Below are 23,108 nucleotides of genomic sequence, written 5' to 3' on the forward strand. Positions count from 1 at the left end.
TCTTTGGTATCACACTTGGTCAAATGCTGCCTTGATGTCAAGGGCAGCCATTCTTACCTCACCTCTGAAGTTCATTTCTTTTGTCTATGTGTGAACGAAGGCTCTAATGAGGTCAAAAGCTGAGTGACCCTGGTGGAACCCAAACTGAGCATCAGTGAGCAGGTTATTTCCAAGCAAGTACTGCTTGATAGTACTGTTAATGACTCCTATCACTTTACTGATCATGGAGAGTAGACTGATGGGGCGGCAACTGGCCGGCTTGGATTTGTCCTGCTTTTTGATTACAGGACATACCTGGGCAAGTTTCCACATTGCTGGGTAGATTCTTGTGTTATAGTGCACTGGAACAGCTTGGCTAGGAGCATGTCAAGTTCTGGAGCACAATTCTTCAGTACAGTTGCCAGAATATTGTCAGGGCCCATAGACTTTGCAGTGTACAATGCCTTCAACCGTTTCCTTTTATCATGTGGAGTGAATCGAATTGGCTGAAGACTGGCACCTGTGATGCTGGGGACCTTCATAGAAGGCCGTGTTGGATTATCTGCTCAGCACTTAACATTCAGTGGCATTGCCGTTGCCAAGTAACCAACCATCATCATCCCAGAGGTCAACAAGAAACTGAACCAGACGAACCACACAAATGCTGTGGCTGCTAGAACAGGTCAAAGACTGAGTTTTCAGCAGTGTTCGACTCACCTCTCTGACATCCCAGAGCCTCTTTGCCACCTACTAAGTCACAAGCATGGAGTGCAATAGAATACTCTCCACTTGCCAGGATGGTTGCAGCTTCAACAATTCAAAGCTTTGTACTACTCTAGACAAAGCAGTTTGCTTGATCAGCATCCATCCACTGACATTCATTCACTCCACCTTCAACACACATTATTTACAAAGTATCAGGATGCACTATAGCCAATTGCAAAGGCTTCTCTAGAAGCACCTCCAAAATGCGTGACCATCTTGTAGATGGGCAAGGGCAGCAGGCGCATGGGAACAGCATCACCTCCAAGTCACACACCATCTTGACTTGGAGATGTGTCAGCTTTCCTTCATTGCCCTGAATTTTCAGGATGGCGGGGGCTCAGCCCCCATCTCGAGTTGGCAGGGAACACATCCCCGCCAACTCCAGTAGCCCAGATGCCATTTTCTGTTCTAACGAGCATTGATTGGTATAAGGAGAGACTTCCGCTCTCACTTGAGAAGAAGTCCCACCTTGGAGAGATGCCAGCCAATCAGATTGGCTGGCAACTGTCCAATCCCTCTAGACACAGTGCTGCAGTGGCTGGAAGAGACACTGCAGAGAGCTGCCCAGAAGTAAGTCCCGGACCTGGTAAGTGGCAGGGGTCCCAGTATAGGGAGGGGAGGCAACGTCTGCAGGGTCGCAAGTGGGACTACCAGGGTCTCAGGGGATAGCCTGGGAGTGGGGTTTCGGCTAGAAGGAGGGCTGGAGGTCACTGGGCCCTAAGGGGAGGGCGCCTTCCAGTCAGAAGTGGTCTTCTGATGGAGGCTCCTTCCTGCCCAAGATCGGACTCAGCTTATTTCCACTTAAGGGCTTCATTTGGGACAAGGGCGGGCTTCCCGCTTGAGGCTCTGCCTGCCTCACCGTAAAATTGCTACAGGTTGGGGAAGGTAGGAACCTGGAGTGAATCCCGTCCGTGCAATTCCATGCTCCCCGCCCCCCTATCCCACACACCTGCCTCAGAACCCAGCGGGGAGAGCGGAAAATTCTGGCGATCAAAGCCCTACCAAATAGCATTGTGTGGGCACCTTCCTCACATGGACTCCACTGGCAAAGGTCCACCACCATTTTTTCAAGCGTAGCTGGGGATGGGCAATAATTGCTAGCCTTGCCAGTGATACCCACATCCTGACAGTTGATATAAAAGATAAAGAATAACAAAATATGGAGGTCTTCGTGTCTCTGTATTTTAAATGTTGCAAATGCATCTGTGGTCTTTTCAGAGAGCTTCCTCAGCTTTATCTTTGATTTTTTTACAGCCAGGCTCTAGGATCATTCCTTTTAACAAACATATGAATGTATGAAACAAAAAAACAAAAATAGCTGGAAAGACTCAGCAGGTCTGACAGCATCTGCGGAGAGGAACACGGTTAATATTTTGAGTCCAAATGACTTCATCAGAACTAAAGAAATATAGAAATGTAATGAAATATAAGATGGTTGAGGGGGCTGGGACAGGTAGAGCTGGATAGAGGGCCAGTGATAGGTGGAAGCAAAGAAGATTTGGAGCAGGAGTGGGTTACTTGATCATTCGAGCCTGCTCCCCCATTTGATGCGATCATTGCTGATCTAATTGTAACCTCAACTCCACATTCTCACCTGCCCCCAATAGCCTTTTACCGCCTTGCTTATCAAGAATCTATCTACCTCTGCCTTAAAAATACTCAAAGACAGTGCTTCCACCACCTTTTGACAGAGAGAACCAAAGACTTGCAACCACCCTGAGAGAAATAATTTCTCCTCATCTCTGTCCTAAATGGGCAACCCCTTATTTTTAAAAAGTGGTCTCAAGTACTAAATTCTCCCACAAGAGGAAACATCCTCTCCACATCGACCCTATCAAGAATGCCCACGATCTTATGTTTCAATCAAGTCACCTCTAACTCTTCCAAACTCTAGCAGATACAAGCCTAGCCTGTTCAACCTTTCCGCATAAGACAACCTGCCCAATTCCAGGTATTAGTCTGGTAAACCTTCTCTGAGCTGCTTCCAACACATTTACATCCTTCCTTAAATAAGACCAGTACTGCACACAGTACCCCAGTTGCGGACACATCAATGCTCTGTATAAACTGAAGCATAACCTCCCTACTTGTGTATTCAATTCCCCTTGCAATAAATTATAACGTTCCATTAGCTTTTCTAATTACTCGCTGTACCTGCATACGAGTCTTTTGCAACTCATACACCTAGGACACCCAGATCCCTCTGCACCTCAGAGCTCTGCAATCTCTCACCATTTAGATAATATACTTTTTTATTCTTCCTCCCAAAATGGACGATTTCACACTTTCTCATATATTACATTTGCCAGGTCTTTACCCACTCACTTAACCTATCTATTTCCTTTTGTAGCCTCCTTGTGTCCACTCACTGTTCCACCCATCTTTGTGTCATCAGCAAATTTAGCAGCCATACCTTTGGTTCCTTCATCCAAGTTGTTTATATAAATTGTTAAATATTGAAGCCCCAGCATTGTTCACTGTGACACATCACTCATTACATCTTGCCAATCAGAAATGCCTATCTTCTGTTTTCTGTTGATGGGCCAATCTTTATCCAGGCCAATATGCTGCCCTCTACACCATGAAATTTTATTTTTCACAATAACCTTTGATGTGGCACCTTACCAAATGCTTTCTGGAAATCTAAATAAAATACATCCACTGGTTCCCCTTCATCCACAGCATATGTTACTTCTTCAAAGAACTCCAATAAATTGGTTAAACATGATTTCCCTTTCACAAGACCAAATTGCTCTGCCTGATTACCCTGAATTTTTCCAAGTGCCCTGCTATAACGTCTTTAATAATACTTTCTAACTTTTCCCTTATGACAGATGTTAAGCTAACTGGCCTGTAGTTACTTGCTTTCTGTCTGTCTCTCTTTTTGAATAAACAAGTTACATTCGCTATTTTCCAATCTAATGGAACATTCTCCGATTCTAGGGAATTTTGGAAGATTAAAACCAATGCATCAACTATCTCACTAGCCACTTCTTTTAGACCCTAGGATGAAGTCCTTAAAGACCTGAGACTTGTCAGCCCATAGCTCCAACAATTTGCTAAGTACCAATTCCCTGGTGATTGTGATTTTCTTGAGTTCCTCCCTCCCTTCCATTTCCTGATTTATAGCTATTTCTGGGATGTTACTTGTACCTTCTATGGTGAAGACCGATGCAAAATACCTTTTCAATTCATCTGCCATCTCCTTATTTTCCATTATGAATTCCCTAGACTCACTTTCTATTGGACCAATGCTCACTTTATTAACCCTTTCTTCAATATCTATAGAAACGCTTATTATCTGTCTTTATATTTCTAGCTCGCTTTCTCTCATACTCTGATTTTTACCTCCTTATCAGTCTGTTAGCCATTCTTTGCTTTTTTAATATTTTGTACAATCTTCTGACTTGCTACCTATCTTTGCAAAATTATATGCTTTTTCTTTAAGTTTGATACTATCTTTAACTTCTTTAGTTAACCAGGGATGTTGTGTCCTCCCTTTGGAATTTTTCTTTGGAATGTAACTATTCTGTGTATTGAGAAATACCCCCTTAAATGTCCACCACTGCATCCCTATTTGACCTGTCCCTTAACCTCATTGGCCAGTTCACTTTAGCTAGCTATACTTTCATGCCCTTATTTAAGTTTAAAATACTAGGCTTGGACCCACTCTTCTTCAAACTGAAAGTAAAATTCAATCATACCTAGGGGTGCCTTCACTGTGAGGTAATTAATTGATCCCATCTCGCCCTTCAATACCAGGTCTAGTATAGTCTGCTCTTTGTTTGGTGCCAGATTGTGCTATTCTCATTTCCCATCTCAATGCAGACCATTTATACATCCTGGTTTCCTGAACTTAGGTCATCACTCTCTATTGTGCTGATACCATCATTGATTAACAGATCCACCCCCCCAACGTTTCCTAGCTTTCTGTCCCAGATTGCCCGTCTGATTTTCCCAGTCTATATGCAAATTAAAATCCCCCATGATTATAACTGTACCTTTCTGTCTAGGTCCCATTGTTTCTTCCTTTATACCCTGTCCTACTGTATGGTTACTGTTCAGGAGCCTGTACAACACTCCAGCAAGTGACTTCTTACCTTTATCATTTCTCATCTCTACCCAGACTGTTTCTACATCCTGGTTTCCTGAACTTAGGTCATCTTTCTCTATGTCCATATACAGCAAGACCTGGACATTGTCCAGACTTGGGTTGACAAGTGGCTCGTAACATTCGTGCCAGGCAATGACCATCCCAACAAGAGCGAATCTAACCATTGCCCCTTGACATTCAATGGCATTACCATCATTGAATCCCCCACTATCAACATCCTGAGGGTTACCATTGACCAGAAACTTAATTGGACTAGCCATATAAATACTGTGACTACAAAAGCAGGCCAGAGGCTAGGAACCGAGGCAAGTAACTGACCTCCTGACTCCCAAAGCCTGTCCGCCATCTGCAAGGTACAAGTTAAGAGTGTGATTGAATACTCTCCACTTGCTTAGATGAGTGCTGCTCCAACAACACTCAAGAAGCTTGACACTATCCAGGACAAAGCAGCCCGCTTGACTGGCACCCCTTCCACAAACATTCATTCCCTCCACCACCGACGAACAGTGGCAGCAGTGTGTACCTTCTACAAGATGCACTACAGAAACTCCTTAAGCAGCACCTTCCAAACCTACGACTATTACCATTTAGAAGGACGAGGGCAGCAGATACATGGGAACACCACCGCTTGGAAGTTCCCCTTCAAGCCACTTACCATCCTGACTTGGAAATATATCGCTGTTCCTTCGGTGTCACTGGGTCAAAATGCTGGAACTCCCTCCCTAACAGCACTGTGGGTATGCCTACACCACAGGGACTGCAGCAGTTCAAGAAGGCAGCTTACCACCACCTTCTCAAGGGAAATTAGGGATGAACAATAAATGCTGGCTTAGCCAGCGAAGCCCACATCCCATAAATGAATTTTTAAAATTGTGCTAATACTATCAGTAATTAACAGAGCCACCCCTCCACCTTCTCCTAGCTTCCTGTCTTTCCTAAATGTCGTGTACTCTTCAATATTCAGGTCTCAATCTATGTCATCCTGCAGCCATGTCTTTGTAATGGCTATCAGATCATACTTATTTTTTCGATTTGCACCATCAGTTTATCTCTTGAATACCAAGTGCATTCAGATACAGAGCCTTTAGTTTTGTCCTTATATTATTTTTGTAACTTCTATATCTGCTGATATACTTTTAGATTTGCACTCCCTGTTCGCCGCCCCCCCCCCCCCCCCCCCCACCCCCATTATGGCCTGTTTATCATTTCCCACATTAGAACCTTTCTCTTTTGCCTTGTCTTTACTCTTTGATTTACCACATCTTCCCAAATTTGATCCCTTGCCCTCACTATTTAGTTTGAACCCTCTCTTCTTACCTAGTTATGCCCTCACTAGAACACTGGTCCCAGCACTATTCAGGTGTAGACTGTTCCAACAGTACAGTCCCCACTTTCCCCAGTGCCCCATGAACCAGAACCCACTTCTACCACACCAGCCTTTGAGCCACGTATTCATTTCTCTAGTTTTATATACCCTCTGCCAATTTGCACTCCAGAGCTTATTACCTTTGAGGTTCTGCTTTTTAATTTAGTGCCTAACTCTTCATAGCCTCTACGCAGAACCTCTTTCCTAGCTCTACCTATGTCATTGATACCTACATGGACCACGACAACTGGATCCTCCCCCTCCTACTCGCAAATTCCTCTCAAGCCCTGAGCAGATGTTCCGAACCCTGGCACTGGGCAGGCAACACAGCCATCCAGACCCTTGTTCTTTGTTGCAAAGAACAGTGTCAATTCCCCTTATTATACAGTCCCTTATTATCGCTACCTTCCTTTTTGTTCCCCTACTTGAATGGCTTCCTGTACCATGATGTCTTTGCCAGTTTGCTCATCCACCCTGTAGCCCCCACCCTCATTCAAACAAGCTGAGAGAATTTCAAGTACCTATTGGATAGTTGCAAAGGCTGAGGCTCTGGCATTCCTAACTTCTGAGCCCTTAGCTGCCTCACTCGCAGTGACACCCTCCTGTCCCTAACCACCGACCAAATCAGAAGACCCTATCCTAAGTGGTGTGACTGCCTCCTGGTACAAAGCACCCTGGTAACTTTCCTCCTCCCTGATGTGTCGCAGTGTCTGCAGCTTAGCCTTCAGCTCATTTATCTGAGCCGAAGCTTCTTGAGCCGCAAGCACTCACTGCAGCCCTGGATCACTTTGGCATCCAGGAGCTTCCACATGCTGCAGCATTGACACATCACCTGTCCTGCCACCCTTAATGTGTTTTAATTAATTACTTAATTATATTAATTGCTTATTTATTTTTCATTTTTATATATTTTATTAACTTTACCACCAGTTCATATACTATTTTAAACCTTAGGACTGGAACAGACCTTAACCACTTACCAGATACTCAATAAACTAGCTCATTTCCCTGTAGAAGAGTAGGAACTGATTCCTGCAGGGTGAAAAAAGTGGAAAAAGGAAAAGTAACACTTCCTATCCCTCCTCACCGAACTCCCTCACTCTTCAAACTCCCAAGTATGCAGTCAGTTCCAAAGCTGCACTTGTTTGCCTCTTAACTTGCTTTTTGGCAAATTAACTTCTCTGTAGAGAGCAGTGCATCTTGAGAGAGTTGCAGCACTTATTTCAATGATGTTTAGAGGATGTAAAGAAAGTAACTTTGAGCCATTCTTTAGACCCAAGAGTCCCTCGGGCAATGCCAGACAATATACTATTGAAACGAAGTCATTCATTTTTGGTGATTTTCTGTAATGAGGAACTCAAAGATATAGTTAAACCTGACATAATATTGATATTAACTGACATTAACATTACTCAAATTCAGATTTTCTTCCTGCTACTTTCTTAGTTCAAACCTTTTACAGGTGTAGACAGACGAACACCACTGCAGGTCTGTAGTCGGTCAAATTCTAGGGACCAGAGGACTCTGCATTGGAACCATAGAAAAGTTATGGCGCAGAAAGAGGCCATTTAGCCCATCATGTCTGTGCCGACCAGTAAAAGATGAAAAAGAAACTAGCCGCTCATTGTAATCCCACTTACCAGCACCTGGTCCTTAGCCTTGCAGGCTACAGCATGTCAGATGCAGATTCAAGTACCTTTTAAATGAGTTGAGCGTTTCAGCTCAACCACCGATATAGGCAGAGAGTTCCACTTGCTCAACACCCTCTGGGCAAAAAGGTTTTCCTCATGTCCCCTCTAATCCTTATACCAATCACCTTAAATCTATGCCACCTGGTAATTGACCCCTCAACTAGGGGAAACAAGTCTTTATCTAGGCCCCTTATAATTTTGTACACCTCAATTAGGTCACCCCTCCCTTCTCTGTTCTAAGGAAAACAACCCAAGCTTATCAAACCTTTCCTCATAACTACAATTTTCAAGCCCTGGCAGCATTCTTGTAAATATCCCCCCTACTCTGTCTAGAGCAATTGTGTCCTTCCTGAACTGTAGTAGCACAAAATTCCAGCTGTGGCCTAACCAGCACTTTGTACAGTTCCATCATTACATCCCTGCTTTTATATTCAATACCTCGTCCAATAAAGGAAAGCATTCCATATGCTTTCTTTACCACCTTATCCACCTGTCTTGCCACCTTCAGGGACCTGTGGACATGCACTCCAAGGCCTCTCGCTTCCTCAACCCCTCACAATATCCTACCGTTTATTGAGTATTCCCTTGCTTTGTTTGCCCTCCCCAAATATATTACCTCACACTTTTCCGGTTTGAGTTTCATTTGCCACTTTTCTGCCCACTCAACCAAACCATTGATGTCGTTCTGTAGACAACAGCTATCCTCTTCCCTATCAACTATGTGGCCAATTTTTGTGTCATCTGCAAATTTCCCACTCATACCTCCCACATTTATGTCCAAATCATTAATTTATACAACAAACAGCAAAGACCCCAACATTGAGCCCTGTGGAACACCACTAGAAACCATTTTTCATTCACAAAAACATCCATCGACCATTACCCTTTTTCCTATCACTGGGCTAATTTTGCATCCAACTTGCCACCTTCTCCTGTATCCCATAGAATCTCACTTTTCTGACCAGTCTGCTTTGTAGGACCTTGTGAAATGCCTACTAAAATCGATGTAGACAACATCCACTGCACTACCGTCATCAATCCTCCTTGTTACTCCCTCAAAAAATTCAATTAAGTTGCCTATTGCCATTACCTAAGCAATTTCTACTTGATCCCCACCAGAACATGGTCATCACCTACAAATAATCTTGCATTGTAGCCAAGATTATGCAATCCTAATTTGGTACTCCCGATCTCATATTTAAACATCTAAAGAACTCTCTTCCACCCACATTTGACCTGACCTCAGATTTCCATGCCTCCACCCTTGATTATTGTGTCCTCTTAGCAGCTTGATCTTGGTTTTCTTGTTGCAGACTATTTACGGAATGGCAGCTCCATCCAACATCAGAGGTTGGTGGTGGATTACTCGGGCACTTAATTTTGTGACTGAATTTATTCACCATAGTCTCAAAGAGACTTTGTATATTAGCCTACTGTTCTGAGAAATAAGTCTGCCATTCAACAGTGTTAAGAGCTACCGTTAAACCTGTTACATTTCCAGGATATACCTTACTTGGCAAGGTCTAAAAATTTGTCGGCCTTATGGGTGGATTAAGGACATAAAATAAGCAAGGAGGGGACTGGGTTTCATCAGGTCTCCACTCTTTTATTTTTGGGAAACTCCCCTGTCTTCAATGGACATCATCCTACTAGCCCCATTTTTTCCATCTCAGATATCAGTTCCTGTGATTAAGAGAAAGTATGTCTGCAAAAGCACTTGTGGAAGTGGATGTCTAATGTCAGTTTTCTAAATGAACTCCTTTTACATTGACGGCCCCTGGGATTTGTGATGGAATCAACATCAGGATGGCTGGAAAATGTCTGCATTGCCAATGGTGTAGAGGGAATGAGGATGCCCTGGAATGCTATTTCCATCCTCAAAAAGTCACATTTTTATTTCTACAGTCAGTCCAGCTTTCTGCAACAGGAGAACACTTGCCACAGATCTTTCTGATGTTCTAGTATTACCTAAACAAATTATTTGCGATGCACTAGACAACATTTGGAAATTAGACCTACCAGCACATGATTTATAAATACTAGAATGCAGGAGAAAACATTGTACAAGTTAAAATAAATAATACCTTGAATTGGAACAGCTCACACCTAAAGTGAAATACCTGCTTGAATCTGCTGTTAGAATGTACAGCAACTTGCAGCCAATTCCAGTGTGATGATCCACTTGGCTTTTTACTAACTCTAATGGAGTTAGTAAAACTCTAACTCTCATCTGCTCAAGATGTAGAATATTTTTTTTAACAATCACCCACTCAATATTTTGTAGTCAGTACAGAATTTAGCTTCCAGATGACTTTGAGGCTATGACTACTGGAAGCACCCACAAGCCCGTGGCTTGCTTAATTTTGCCATTAGCTGGTATCTTTATAATGGGGGGGGGTAGTGTGGAAGCAGGCATGGGCGGGCACGCCGCCATTTTACGTGGGTGGACCAATTAAGGCCCGCCCAGCATGACATCCGCTCAGAAGCGCTATGCGCTCCCTGTGTGAGCAGAGTGGGGGATTCCCTCAGCCGGAAGTGCACTCTATAGCACACATCTCCCTGAGGCTAAGTGCTGCCTCAGGGAGATCGGCTCGGAAATAAAATTTTTAATACAAATGATAAAAAAAAATTCCTTGACATCCCCTGATGTGGCACTGTCACATGAGTTGGAATATGTCCATAACTTTTATTGAAAGAGTGGATAAAAATTTAAATACCCTCATGAAACCTCGTCCCACCCGTGGATAAGGTTTCATGTTTTTTCCGAAGTCCGCCAGGGCTCCCGGCCTGCCCACCAACCTTAAGGTTGGACAAGCAGGTTCATGAATGACCTTAATTAGTTTTTCAATGGCCTCAATAGGCCAGTGACAAGTTGGCAGGCACGCAGCTGACTCGGCTGTGCCCCCGCCGACCTGAAAATCGAAGTGACACAAGGTGATGTCGGGAGTTCCACTGCGTCATTTTACGCAGTGGGCCCTGCCCCTGCTCGCTGACTGGAAGATCCTGCCCAATATGTCCTTTTCACTGGTGACTTATGAGTGAAGCTATGGCAAAAGGAGAAAACTTCCTCAAGTTATTATCTGTAGTCCTATCAGAATGCCCCAATTTTTCAGAAACCAACAAATAATTGCTTACTTATCTTCTATAGCACTTCCCACATTGCAGAGCAAGTGAAGCTAGGGAGTTCTGCAGCCTTTCAATTTGTAGTTCAGTTGATCTATCTACAGATTTCTCTCTGACTGAGCTTTTATGAAGAACCTGAATTAAACATGGTCATACAGTCCAATCGTGATCCTGTTGATGAATTAAACCATAGACTAGCAGGATAGGCACTGAAATTCTCAATGATCGTAATTCCTCCAGCCATTGCTTCATAGTTGAAGTATCCTGGAGGGCAAGATGATCTTTGCTAGCATTTAAGAATGCTTAGTTAATTTGGTGACTTGCACACATTTTGTCATTTCTTTTTGGCAAACTGAACCATTAGTTAGGTTCTCCGACCAGGTGATGTAGGATTTGGAAAATTATCCATGTCATGCTGCTTCCCACCATTAAATATTGGCTTCTGATTTAGCCAGTTGCTCGGTGTCTGTATTCCGCCAGCATTAAACAGTGTAATTCTTTAATAATAGTGAAATTCTTGTATTCAACTGAATGGTGACTACTACAGCAGCAGATGTCATTTCAATTGGGTGATGATGGTGGAACATGTGACTGGTTCCCATATCAAATTGAGTCTATTTACCAATGGAGTTCCTGTTGGCAAACTTGTCACGTGGCTCCATGAGCCTCTGTCATTGATTTAATTTTCCTTTCTAGAGTTCTTTTATATATTCTGTTTTTGAGTACTGGGTTGTGTTCCAAACTCTCCAATCTCCTCTTTTGTATTGTTTATATCCCCTTCCCACCATGAATCATCCGGTTAACAGTGAAAGAATATCTTTACCAGGCTTCAGTTTACATGATCAAAGGTCATACAGCACAGAAGGAGGCTATTTGATCCATCATACATGTGGAGACTCTTTGAAGGAACAGTTAGTCCCAATCCCTGTTCTTTCCCCATAGTCCTACAAATTCCTTTTTGGGAATTTATTCACTTTCATTCCAGATCATCATGGCGCTGCGTAAAAATAAAAATAAAACTCTTCAAGTTCTCTCTAGTTTTTTTTCACTAGCTACCTTCAACCTGGTGTCCTTTGGTTACCAACACATTGCCAATAGAAATGGGATCTCATAATTTGCTCTTAGAAAATGCTTTTTAATTTTGAACATTTCTATGAAATCTATCATTAATCTCTGCCATGAGGAAACAATCCCATTTTCTTCAGCCTTCACACCACATAAGGTCCCACTGGTGGCAGGAAGGGTGGAAAAAATACCAGTGGCAGCCAGTGTGCTGGTTTCCTGGCGTTAGGAGTTTCACCAGGGTGGAGGGCAGGAAACCCTGAGAATCCACCCTAACTGGTAATTGCTGTGATTAAGATAGTTAAAAAACTCATTGAAGGGCATGTTCAGATTTTGGCAGAGCATACAGGCTGCATGTTGGGAAGCCAGTTATGACTTACCCAGGAAATTAGTTGAGCCTCATGAAAGGGAGAACGGCACAGAATGGGTCATGCAAGCTGTCATTGGGTGTGTAGGTGGTGGGGAGAGTGGTCAGTGAACACTCAGGCAGTACATGGGCCCTCACCCTGCTGGCATCAAGGGGGCATAAGATGAGGGAACAAAGCTTCCAAACACAGTTGGGAGACTGCCTAAGCACAATGAAAGCAGCAGCTGGCAATGGGACTGTAACTCGCAGATTTTGGGTCCCATGATGACGAGCAGGGATGAGAAATTTCTGCCAAACGGTGGATTTCCGACATTGGGATTTTGGAGATCCACCATTGGCATCTTCCTTTCTGACCTTCAGATCCAAAAGACTAACTTAAAAATAAAAAATAGGAACTGTCACTTTGACTGACAGTTGCTGCATGAAGGAAATTCTGCTTCGGACCTTCAGGCAGCTTCGTGGTTTTCTGGCGGGCTTTTTAAAAAACTGTCAGTTCTGATTTTTTTTTAAAAGCCTCCCTGAAGGTCAGAAGCAGCAGTTCCTGCTTGTAGCAACTGTCAGTCAGCCTGACAGTTCCAATATTTTTTTTTAAAGCCGTCTAACCACAAAGCGGTCCAATGGTCTTTCCTGCTTTTAGCAGCTTATTTTTTAAAAAAGACATAACTATCAGTTAAACTGATTGTTGTTGATAGTGGGCCACAGACTGCAGAGCAATGATTTGAGGAGCAGCAAGCAGGGGAGAGACAGAGCTGCTCCTCCAATCATAGATTATGTCTCTCCCATGCTTGCTGTTCCAGCTCCTCTAATCACAGATGGGAGTTGGCAGCACTAGCACAGTATCAAAGTAGCTTCAAAATCTGAATCGATAAACATCCTCCCATTAGTTTCAAGTGAAATTTAATAGCTTCTTTCATCAATATTCCCTGTGCCTTGTCCATTGAATTGATGGTCAGTGATTCCCTTTATTGTGTGGATTTGTTTCTTAGAATCATTCTGGAGGAAATTGCTGTCTTTAATTGTAGATGTCACACTTTCTTTTTATTACTAAAGGAGCCTAATATTTTTGTGTGTGTCTGTATTTGTACACGTGTATGATTGTTTGTTAATACAAAGTTGCCAACATCCATCTAGTCAAATCTTCATGGAAGATTTTGTCAGCAAAATATTTTGATGAGAAGGAAGGGGTTGAATCTAAGGAGTGGTTACTTCACGTAACAGGAATATTCTGTGTGTGATTGCATAATATCTTCAGAGCAGCTGTCTTATTTTATCTCTTTGTCTTTTCCTCCCTCTCTCCACTGCCCCCCCCCCCCCCCACCCCCACTTTCACAATTTCTAAATGTGGATTAAACTGTTTTTCAGTAAATGAGATTATGCTTGAATAAAATAATTAGTTGCTGAAATCTCAGTGCATAAATGCGTAACCTTCCAATGATTGTAACCTTCTCAAGACTAAGATAATTGGTGAGATGTTAGTAACTGCTCATCCCACTGTACTTTTATAATTATATCCATTTGAAGTGGCCTAGAAGCATTTGCATTTCACCACAGAAGATAAAAAGTGCTATAATTTTCCAGCCCCTCACACTGCAGTAGCTTTGCCACTTTGCACTATAATGTGTACATGATTCTTTGTCATAAATAGATTTCAAACCTTTTTGTCTTTGGCCACTAATTTTTAAACCTCTTCTTCAACCACTCTCATCACAGAGTGTACAAGCATTAAAAAAAGCAGCAAATAGGGTCAAAGGTGGAAAAAATGGTAAAAAGGCAAAATTAGTGGCTCTTTACTTAAATGCATATAGTATTTGGAACAAAAGAAATGAATTAATGGCATAAATAGAGGTTAATGGGTGTGGTCTTATCGCCATTACAGAGACACGGTTACAAGGAGATCAAAGCTGGGAACTAAATATTCAGGGGCATGTGACTTTTCGAAAGGCCAGGCAGGAAGGAAAGGGTGGTGGGGTAGCTTTGTTAGTATGAGATGGAATAAGTACGATAGTAAGAAAGGATCTTGGATCAGAAGATGTAGAATCCATATGGGTGGAGGTAAGAACTAACAAAGGGAAGAAGACACTGGTGGGAGTAGTCTTTAGACCCGTGAACAGTAACTATACTGTAGGACAGAGAATAAATCAGGAAATAATGAGGGCATGTGAAAAATATTAATCATTATATTAATCATGGGTGACTTTAAACTTCATGTAGATTGGGAAAATCACATTGGCAGAGGTATCCACAAGCAATAATTCGCAAAGTGTATTTGGGACAGTTTTTAGAATAATATGTTGTGAATCCAACCAGGAATCAGGCTATTTTGAATCTGGTAATGTATAATGAGGCAGGTTTAATAAAAGTAAAAGATACCCTAGGAAATAGTGACCATAATATGGTAGAATTTAGCATTCAGCTTGAGAGTGAGAAACCTGGGTCAGAAACAACTGTGCAAAACTTAAATAAGGATAATTACAAAGGAATGAGGGCAGAGTTGGCTGGAGTGGACTGGGAAAGGATTTTAGCAGAAAATACGGTTGATGAACAATGACAGGCAATTAAGAAAATAGTTCATTACTCACAACAAAGATATATCCCAGTGAGGAAGAAGGATTCAAGGAAGGGAATAAACCAACCATGGTTAACCAAGGAAGTTAAGGATAGTATCAAATTAAAAGAAAATACATACAATGTGGCAAGGATTAGTGGTAAGCCAGAGGATTGGGAAAGTTTTAAAAACCAACAAAAGACCAAAAAATGATAGAGGGAGAAAATAAACTTTGAGGGTAAACTAGCAAGTAATATTAAAACAGACTGTAAGAGCTCCTTTAAGTATATAAAAAGGAAGAGAGAGACCAAAGTGAACATAGGCCCCTTACAGAATGAGGTTGGGGGCCCAGTAAATCACAGAGGAGTTGAATAAATACTTTGCTTCAGTCTTCACGGTAGAAAACGCTAATAGTGTTCCAATACTAAATAATCAAGAGGCAAAAGAGGGGGAAGAAATAAATACAAAACTATCACTAGAGAAAAAGTACTAGGGGAACTAATGGGGCTAAAGCCAATAAGTCCCCTGGACCTGATGGGTTGCACTGTAGGATATTAAAGGAAGTAGCTACACAAATGGTGGATTCACTGGTAGTAATCTTCCAAAAATCCTTAGAACCTGGAAAAGTCCCAGAGGATTGGCAAACTGCCAGTGTAACACCCTTATTCAAAAAGGGAGGGAAACAAAAAACAAGTAATTATAGGGCAGTTAGCTTAACATCTGTCATTGGGGAAATGTTGGAGTCTATTATTAAGGATGCAATAGCAGAGCATTTAGAATTCCATAATCTAATCAAGCAGAGTCAGCATGGCTTCATGAAGGGGAAATCATTCTGACAAATTTATTAGAATTCTTTGAGGTAACTAGCAGGATAGATAGGGGTAATCAGTAGATGTAATATATTTGGATTTCCAAAACGTGTTCAATAAGGTACCCTATGTAAGGCTACTTAATAAGATAAGAGCTAAGATAAGGTATTGGGGTTAGCATATTAGCATGGATAAAGGATTGGCTAACTAATAGAAGATGGAGAGTTGGGATAAGGGGGCATTTTCAGGATAGCAACCTGTAACTAGTGGAGTGCCACAGGGATCAGTGCTGGGGCCTTAATTATTTACAATATATATTAATGACTTAGATGAGGGAAGTGAATGTGCTGTCGCCAGATTTGCGGATGATACAAAAATAGGTGGGAAGGCAAGTAATGAGGATGACACAAGGAGTCTACAGAGGGATATAGACAGTTTAAGTGAGTGGGCAAAAACTTGGCAGATGGAATATAATGTGGGAAAATGTAAGGCTATGCATTTTGACAGGAAGAATAGAGGAGCTTAATATTATTTAAATGGAGAAAGACTATAGAAGGCTGCAGCACAGAGGGATTTAGGAGCCCTTGTGCATGAATCCCAAAAAGCTAACATGCAAGTTCAACAGATAATAGGGAAGGCAAATGGAATGTTGGCCTTTATTTCAAAGGGAATCGAATATAAAAATAGAGAAGTCTTGCTAAAACTATACAAGGCATTAGTTGGACTACACCTAGAATACTGCAAACAATTTTGGTCCCCTTATCTTAGGAAGGATATACTGGCATTGGAGGCAGTCCAGAGAAGGTTCACTAGGTTGATTCCGGGTATGCAGGGATCTTCTTATGAGGAGAGGTTAAGTAGGTTGGGCCTGTACCCATCAGAGTTTAGCAGAATGAGAGGCGACCTTATTTAAACATATAAGATTCTTAGGGAGCTTGACAGGGTAGATGCTGAGAGGTTGTCTCCCCTTGTGGGAGAGCCTAGGACCAGAGGGCATAATCTCAGAGGAAGGGGTCGCCCATTTAAGACAGAGGTGAGGAGGAATTTCTTCTCTGAGGGTAGTTAATCTGTGGAATTATTTACCACAGAGGGCTGTAGAAGCTGGGCAGTTAAGTATATTCAAGGCAGAGATAGACAGATTTTTAATCAGTAAGGGAATCGAGGGTATAGGGAAAAGGCAGGAAAGTGGAGTTAAGGATTATTAGATCAGCCACAATCTCATTGAATGGCAGAGCAGACTTGATGGGCCAAATAGCCTTCTGCTCCTATGCCTTATGGACTTATGGAATGTTTATCTGCTTTGAGTAGTTGAGATATACTTGCTACATAAGGGTTGAGTATATTCACACGAGGGGGTTTGTGCCCTAATTTGTGGTTCAGTCTATCTGTCTGCAGCTTTAAGCCTGATGGAATATTGTTTTCAAGAGGAAGATGTAGAGCCTTGCGAGAGAGCAGGGCAGCAGGTTTGATTTTGGTTTGCTGTAATAAACAGCTCACAAAGAGACGATGGGCTAAATGGCCTCTGGGCTTTAAATTTCTATAATTATATTGCATCTTGGAGTAGGGTTACATCATATCAAGTGGTGGGGGACATATTAAGAGAAGCCTTTCAACATTATTTGTACATGTACCCACTGATAGTAGTATTCACCCAACACATGCTCTGTGAAGGCATCAGTAAAAGTAACTTGCTACATGCATAGTTTACACATTTCACCTTTCATTATGCTATACAGGGATCTAAATTAATCCTTACAGCATTGCAAATGCAACATCTTAGCCTTTTAAAGTTACCCAATGGAAGTCAAAATGCTCAGAGGCCCTGCGTGACACAAATGGCAAATTTGAGCTGCTGATGGTCCCTTTATCAGCCATTGTTACTCACCTTTCTTCAGATGTTCTCGATGCATAATCTTATATTCCTCCTTTAAATCAGTGTTTGCTTGCATTAATACTGTGCTGGCTAAATTGTGACTGGAGCATGGCTTTGACTTGGCTCCCTTTTTGAGGAATCTATGAAAAGAGAGGACTTTAGGATTCACATGCTGAAGACATCATTTACCAAATTAAGAATAGGTATTCCTTAGACAATAACCAGTGGTTGTAGGTTTCACAGCATCCTTAACATTTGCCTCATTGTCTCAAGATTGTGCATTGACAGTTGCCACTTTAAATGTGGTTACTATGTAGATCAGGGGGTGGGGGTCTGCATCCATTCAATTATTACTATTTTGTTATAAGTCATGTCAATCTCCAGGTGAAAAAGACTGGCTAATGTAGCATATGATAGCACCTTGGCTTCTATAGTGCTATTTGAATTAGCTATGAGTTTTGATCAAGGAAAATTTGCGTCATCAGTTCTTGTACAGGTCACTTGCTTGTAATGAAGGCAGTACCTGCCTGCCCTTATAAATACCTATCTTACATTTCTCTTCAGCCCATGTATCTTTGCTTGCATTTCATATCAATTGGACTTTATATCAGTTGATATGCTTGCAGTATTCACTACACTGCGCTGGGTTGCCCTGAAGCCCTTAGATGCCTACCTGTTACTGTCCATTTTAAGTTGTAATTATACACTCCCTTTATATAAGATCCAAAATTTGGCTGTTTGAACCTCTAAGGTCCTACTAACAGATGGTTAGAAAATTGTGTGCACTGCTGAAGTTGTTTGCATTTATCACTTAGAACTTCGTAAAATTTAATGAACCATATGGAGCTGAGATTAGCATAATTAATATGATCTGTTACTTCAAGTTGAATACAACAACTGCTGTTTTTGGAAAAAATTAATGCTCATTGACTAAGTGCAATTTAAGTCGTAGGGGAGAATTGTCTCCCCGTCAGGCAGGCGGTTTGGGAGCAGGCGCGGGCGGGCGTGTAGCTAATTGCCACCCGCGATCAGCTGCGCATCACCATTTTGCATAGGTGGACCAGTTAAGGCATCTGTACAGGCGGGGGGAGAAGGGAGAGTCGGGGCCTGTGCTCTTCCACACACGCATGAAACAGCACAGAAATCTCCCTGAGGCACGAAGCTGCCTCAGGGAGATTACTTTGAGTTGGATAAATTGAATAAAGGAATTTTTAAAAATTTCAGACATATGTCCGCTCATGTAACAGTGTCACATGAGCTAGGACATGTCAATAAATTTTAATAAAAATTTTTATTAAACTTATAAACCCTTCATGAAACCTCATCCCATCCATGGATGAGGTTCCATGAAAAACGCGAAGGCCACCTGGGCTCTTCACCTGCCCTCCAACCTTAAGGTTGGATGGGCAGCCCAGACAAGTACCTCAATTAGTTTAATAATGGCCTTAATAGGCTTTTGATAGTTCGGCGGGCATGCAGCTGACTCTGCTGCGCGCCCACCGAACTGAGGATCAAAATGGCGTGCAGTGACGTCGGGACACATGCCCAACATCGCCATGCATCATTTTATGTGTCAGCGAGCGGGGCCCATCCCCACACGCCGACCAGAAGATTCAGGCCATGGGACCTTAGAGTACAAAGCGCATTAGCCCATTGTGCCCAAGCCAGTTTGCTTTTGTTTCCTAATGAGTCTTGCCTGGAGAACCCCTTCAGTGACCCCAGCCACTGCTAGCCAAATTTGCACCTTCCAATTCAAGTCTGGTTTATATATGCAAAACTTCTACTGGGTAGAACCAAAATTTATACCAAACTAGGTAATTGCTTATTTCCAGTGGTAATATAACTCCTCAACATGCAAAAGTTAGTGAAATTGGATAATAGTGTGCATCTTTATTAGTCCTTGAAAAGACAGAACATATCAGGGAATGTTATTGCTTTATTGTTGCGGCTATAGTTTCTTGCATTATCACCCTTTAAGTAGTCTAGAAAGTAGCTTTTCAGGACTTTGTATGTTTTAACCAAGCATTATTGTTTCGACCTGATCATTCAAAACAAAAATTTCAGCGTTACAATCCAGGCTGATAATGCAGAAGAATCCTAGTTTATCTAGCATGCATACCTGTCCTTTTTCTATGAAAGAAGTTAAATACCTACATACAGCTTTGCCTTAAAAGTTTATTTCATGCTGGTTGGAAATTCCTTCAACATTCCATGCTGTATTTAGCTCATGTTAATTTCAAACTTTTAATACTTCCTTTTTCTAGTCAAAGAACTGCAGGTATGGACAGAATAAGAATTTGTAAAAAGGAGTGAAGGCAAAGGAGGAGTTGACTAAAATAACATATGGTGAAGTGAATTTTGTTGGTGACTTCGTTTTTCTGCCAGAAGGTGCCAATAATTCTGATTTGCATTTGGAAATTGAATTCCTATACAGAATGAGAAATATATATGTGTGTATATATATATATATTTGAATAATGTGACATGAAAGGGAAGGAACAGGGCAAGAGCCTATTTATTTATTGCCAGATTAGTATTTAAGCTGACATTTAAAGAAATGGTAAGCATAATGTTTTCTTTTATCAGCGGAAGACTAGTTACAATAAAAATAAAACCTCCTTCCCTACATTTTCCTTCCTTCCATAAATTAAATACATTGATTGTCCAGATTACAATCATCAGGATTTTTAATGGTTGCTATTTTTTCCATTAACTATGACCAGTATAGTAAAATTAATAATATAGAATGAAAGTCTAAACATATAACGCTGTTTATTCCAGACTGGAACCATGTATGCGTTAACCTTTCTTTTCCTTTAGTATCTATCAAAAATATCCCAAATATGAAAATAATTCTGATTTGATTTTAAAAGTAACTATTTTTGATATAATAATTCTAGAAATCTAAAAAACCAATATACGATGATGAAGATGGTGAAAATGATTTTGAGACAGCTGACGATGTTCGAAGCACACATCCTGATGCATCTCAATCAAGGTTGGGCCGAGCTAAGAAAGAGGTGAAATATTTTATAGAATCAGATGAAGATGACTATGATGATGATATGTATGATTAACTGTTTAAAAAAAAGTTGAGCAAAATAATGTATCTTGTGTCTCTTTTTTTGTCTCTTCTATCTGATTCTTTTGTACATTTTGGCTCGTTTTTTGTGAGATTGTACCTGTTTTTATTGTGTGTAGATGTTCTTAACATTTTATCATGCATACATGCAATTTTATTCACTTTTTTACTTCTTATAAAATTCATGTCTGTTTTGAGTAGTCTTGTAGAAATGTAATAGAATGCTGAAAGCACACATTTTAACTGTTAAAGTGAAAAAGAATTGCAAATCTGAATGCGCTTTTTTTTTAAAATGATCTTGAAATAAACTTTTAGAAATGGACTTTTGCTCTGTGATCTCATTAATACAGAATAAATAATTGGGCAGAAACAACAATTTATACAGTACCTTCACCATAATAAAAGGTCTCTAACTGCTTCACAGAAACATTATAAAACAAAATTAGACAGCCAAATAAGATGGTCTTGGGGCTGAAAACTTGTTCATGAAGATAAGTTCTAAGCAGTGTCTTAAAGGAAGAATGTGTTACAGACTTGAGAACGTTTAGGGAGGGAATACCAGAACTTAGTTCAAAATTTTGTATAAAATTTGTAGTTTAACTATTCACTGATATTACATTTTTCACTTTATTTTTAGGTTACTTGGAAAAATAAAGATGAGCTGATAAATGGTGGTAGGGGCTTGGGTGGAAAAGGTAGTAGAAATAATTCTATAAGAAGAAAGAGAGTAGAGTAAAAGGCAGTGCAGATTAAAGGGAAAATTAAAAGATGTAAAAATTAAATCAGGAGAGAGAAAAACAAGAAATGTGTGAGAAAAACATTAGAGCAGAAGGACAGGTTAGGAGGATGTTTGAACCATTCTTTATGCAAAGGTATGGACTCTCAGAAACAAATTGAATGAATTGCAGGTGCAATTTCAATTCAGGATACAAAATGGAAGCCATCCTGTGACATGACTGCAAGGTGGTGAGAACTTGGAATTGAATATGCCAAGTTAAACAATCTGTAGGAAGAATAGGTAGAAGGAGATTAAGTGAGTAAGGTTAAAACCCCTACAATAATGAGTAGTAAGCAGGCTGTGGAGGCTTTATGAATAGAATTGAGAAATAGAAGAGGATTTAAGATTGTATAGGCCCTTGGTAGAAGCTGTGGAGTCACATAATAAAAATGCAGATCTGTTAAAGGGGAAACTGGCAGAAGATCAGTGGGAGGTGCTCAAAAAGGATTTAATGTAATAAAAGAACCAGTTTGTACTCCTACAGGGCAATGTTGTACTTGTCAACAAAAGCAGCCATGGAAGACTAATGAGGTAAGGACAACATAAAACTAAAGTAGAAGTATCCTAATGACTGGGAGAGATACAAAGAACAGCAAAAGGTGACAAGACAGATAATAACAGCTATAAAAGTTTGAAAACTTTTTCCAAGGATATCAAAATCAACAAATGTTTGCAATCATCGAGAAAAAGAGGTTGGTCAAGAGTAATAAAAGCAAAATATAGTGGATGCCAGAGATCTGAATTAAGAACAGATGTGCTGGAAAAACTCAGCAGGTCTGGCAGCATTTGTGGAGAGAGAAACAGAGTTGACGTTTCAACTCCAATATGATTCTTCGGAACAAAGGTCAGGAGCAATGTGGATCCCTTGAAAATTGATATTCTACGTGAAAATAACAAAATGGTGAATGTGTTGAATAATTACTTTGGATCAGTATTTATGGGCAGAATTTTCTGTTTGACATGCAGGGGACGGGCCCCACACGTCAGCTCGTAAAATAATAACGTGGTGACGTCGGGCGAGCATCCTAACGTCACCACGCGCCATCGTGGTATTTCGCTGGGCGGCCATGCGATGAAGTTTGACATGCGCTCGCCATTAATTAACGGGCTAGTTAAGGCCCTTAATTCGTCAATCGACGGCGATTATCAGGCGCCTGTGTGATCTTCGGCTCGGCACACAGGCGCAACAGGCAGGCAGGTAAGAGACTTTTCTATGAACCTCATCACGGGTGGGAGAACAGGGCTCAGTGGGGTCATCAATCGGCTTTGTATTTATTGAACAAAGTATTTTTAAACTTGCCTTTGTGATCAGCAGCAGTTCAGAACAAATTCCAGCAGTTTTCTGTGTACTTTGAACCTTCAGGTCAGCACTCTGCAGTCAGTAATATTTATCAGGCCTGCAGCTTTCGGGAGGCCTTCCCTTAGCCTGGGTATGAGTTCTGACATCTCCACTGGAGGCAGCTCCTCTGAGGAGGAAGGGAGGGATAGAATAAGGAAGAGGCTAGGAGTGCACATTCAGCCTCCAGGGGAGCCACCTTTGGGAGTACAGGCACA

General features: G+C 41.3%; 1 protein-coding gene across 2 annotated transcripts in view; it reads left to right on the forward strand.

The window, feature by feature from the left end:
• Positions 1 to 21,098, forward strand: part of LOC121276160 (DNA topoisomerase 2-beta-like) — a 257,905-nt gene extending 236,807 nt beyond the window's left edge. For both annotated transcript variants that reach the window (XM_041184227.1, XM_041184226.1), the window contains exon 36: positions 20,595 to 21,098. In XM_041184227.1, the coding sequence (XP_041040161.1) occupies positions 20,595 to 20,771 (177 nt within the window). In that variant the 3' untranslated portion in view covers positions 20,772 to 21,098. The remainder of the gene's footprint in view (positions 1 to 20,594) is intronic.
• The last annotated feature ends 2,010 nt before the right edge of the window (positions 21,099 to 23,108 follow it).

Source organism: Carcharodon carcharias, chromosome 3 (assembly GCF_017639515.1).
Source record: "Carcharodon carcharias isolate sCarCar2 chromosome 3, sCarCar2.pri, whole genome shotgun sequence".
NCBI lineage: Eukaryota > Metazoa > Chordata > Chondrichthyes > Lamniformes > Lamnidae > Carcharodon > Carcharodon carcharias.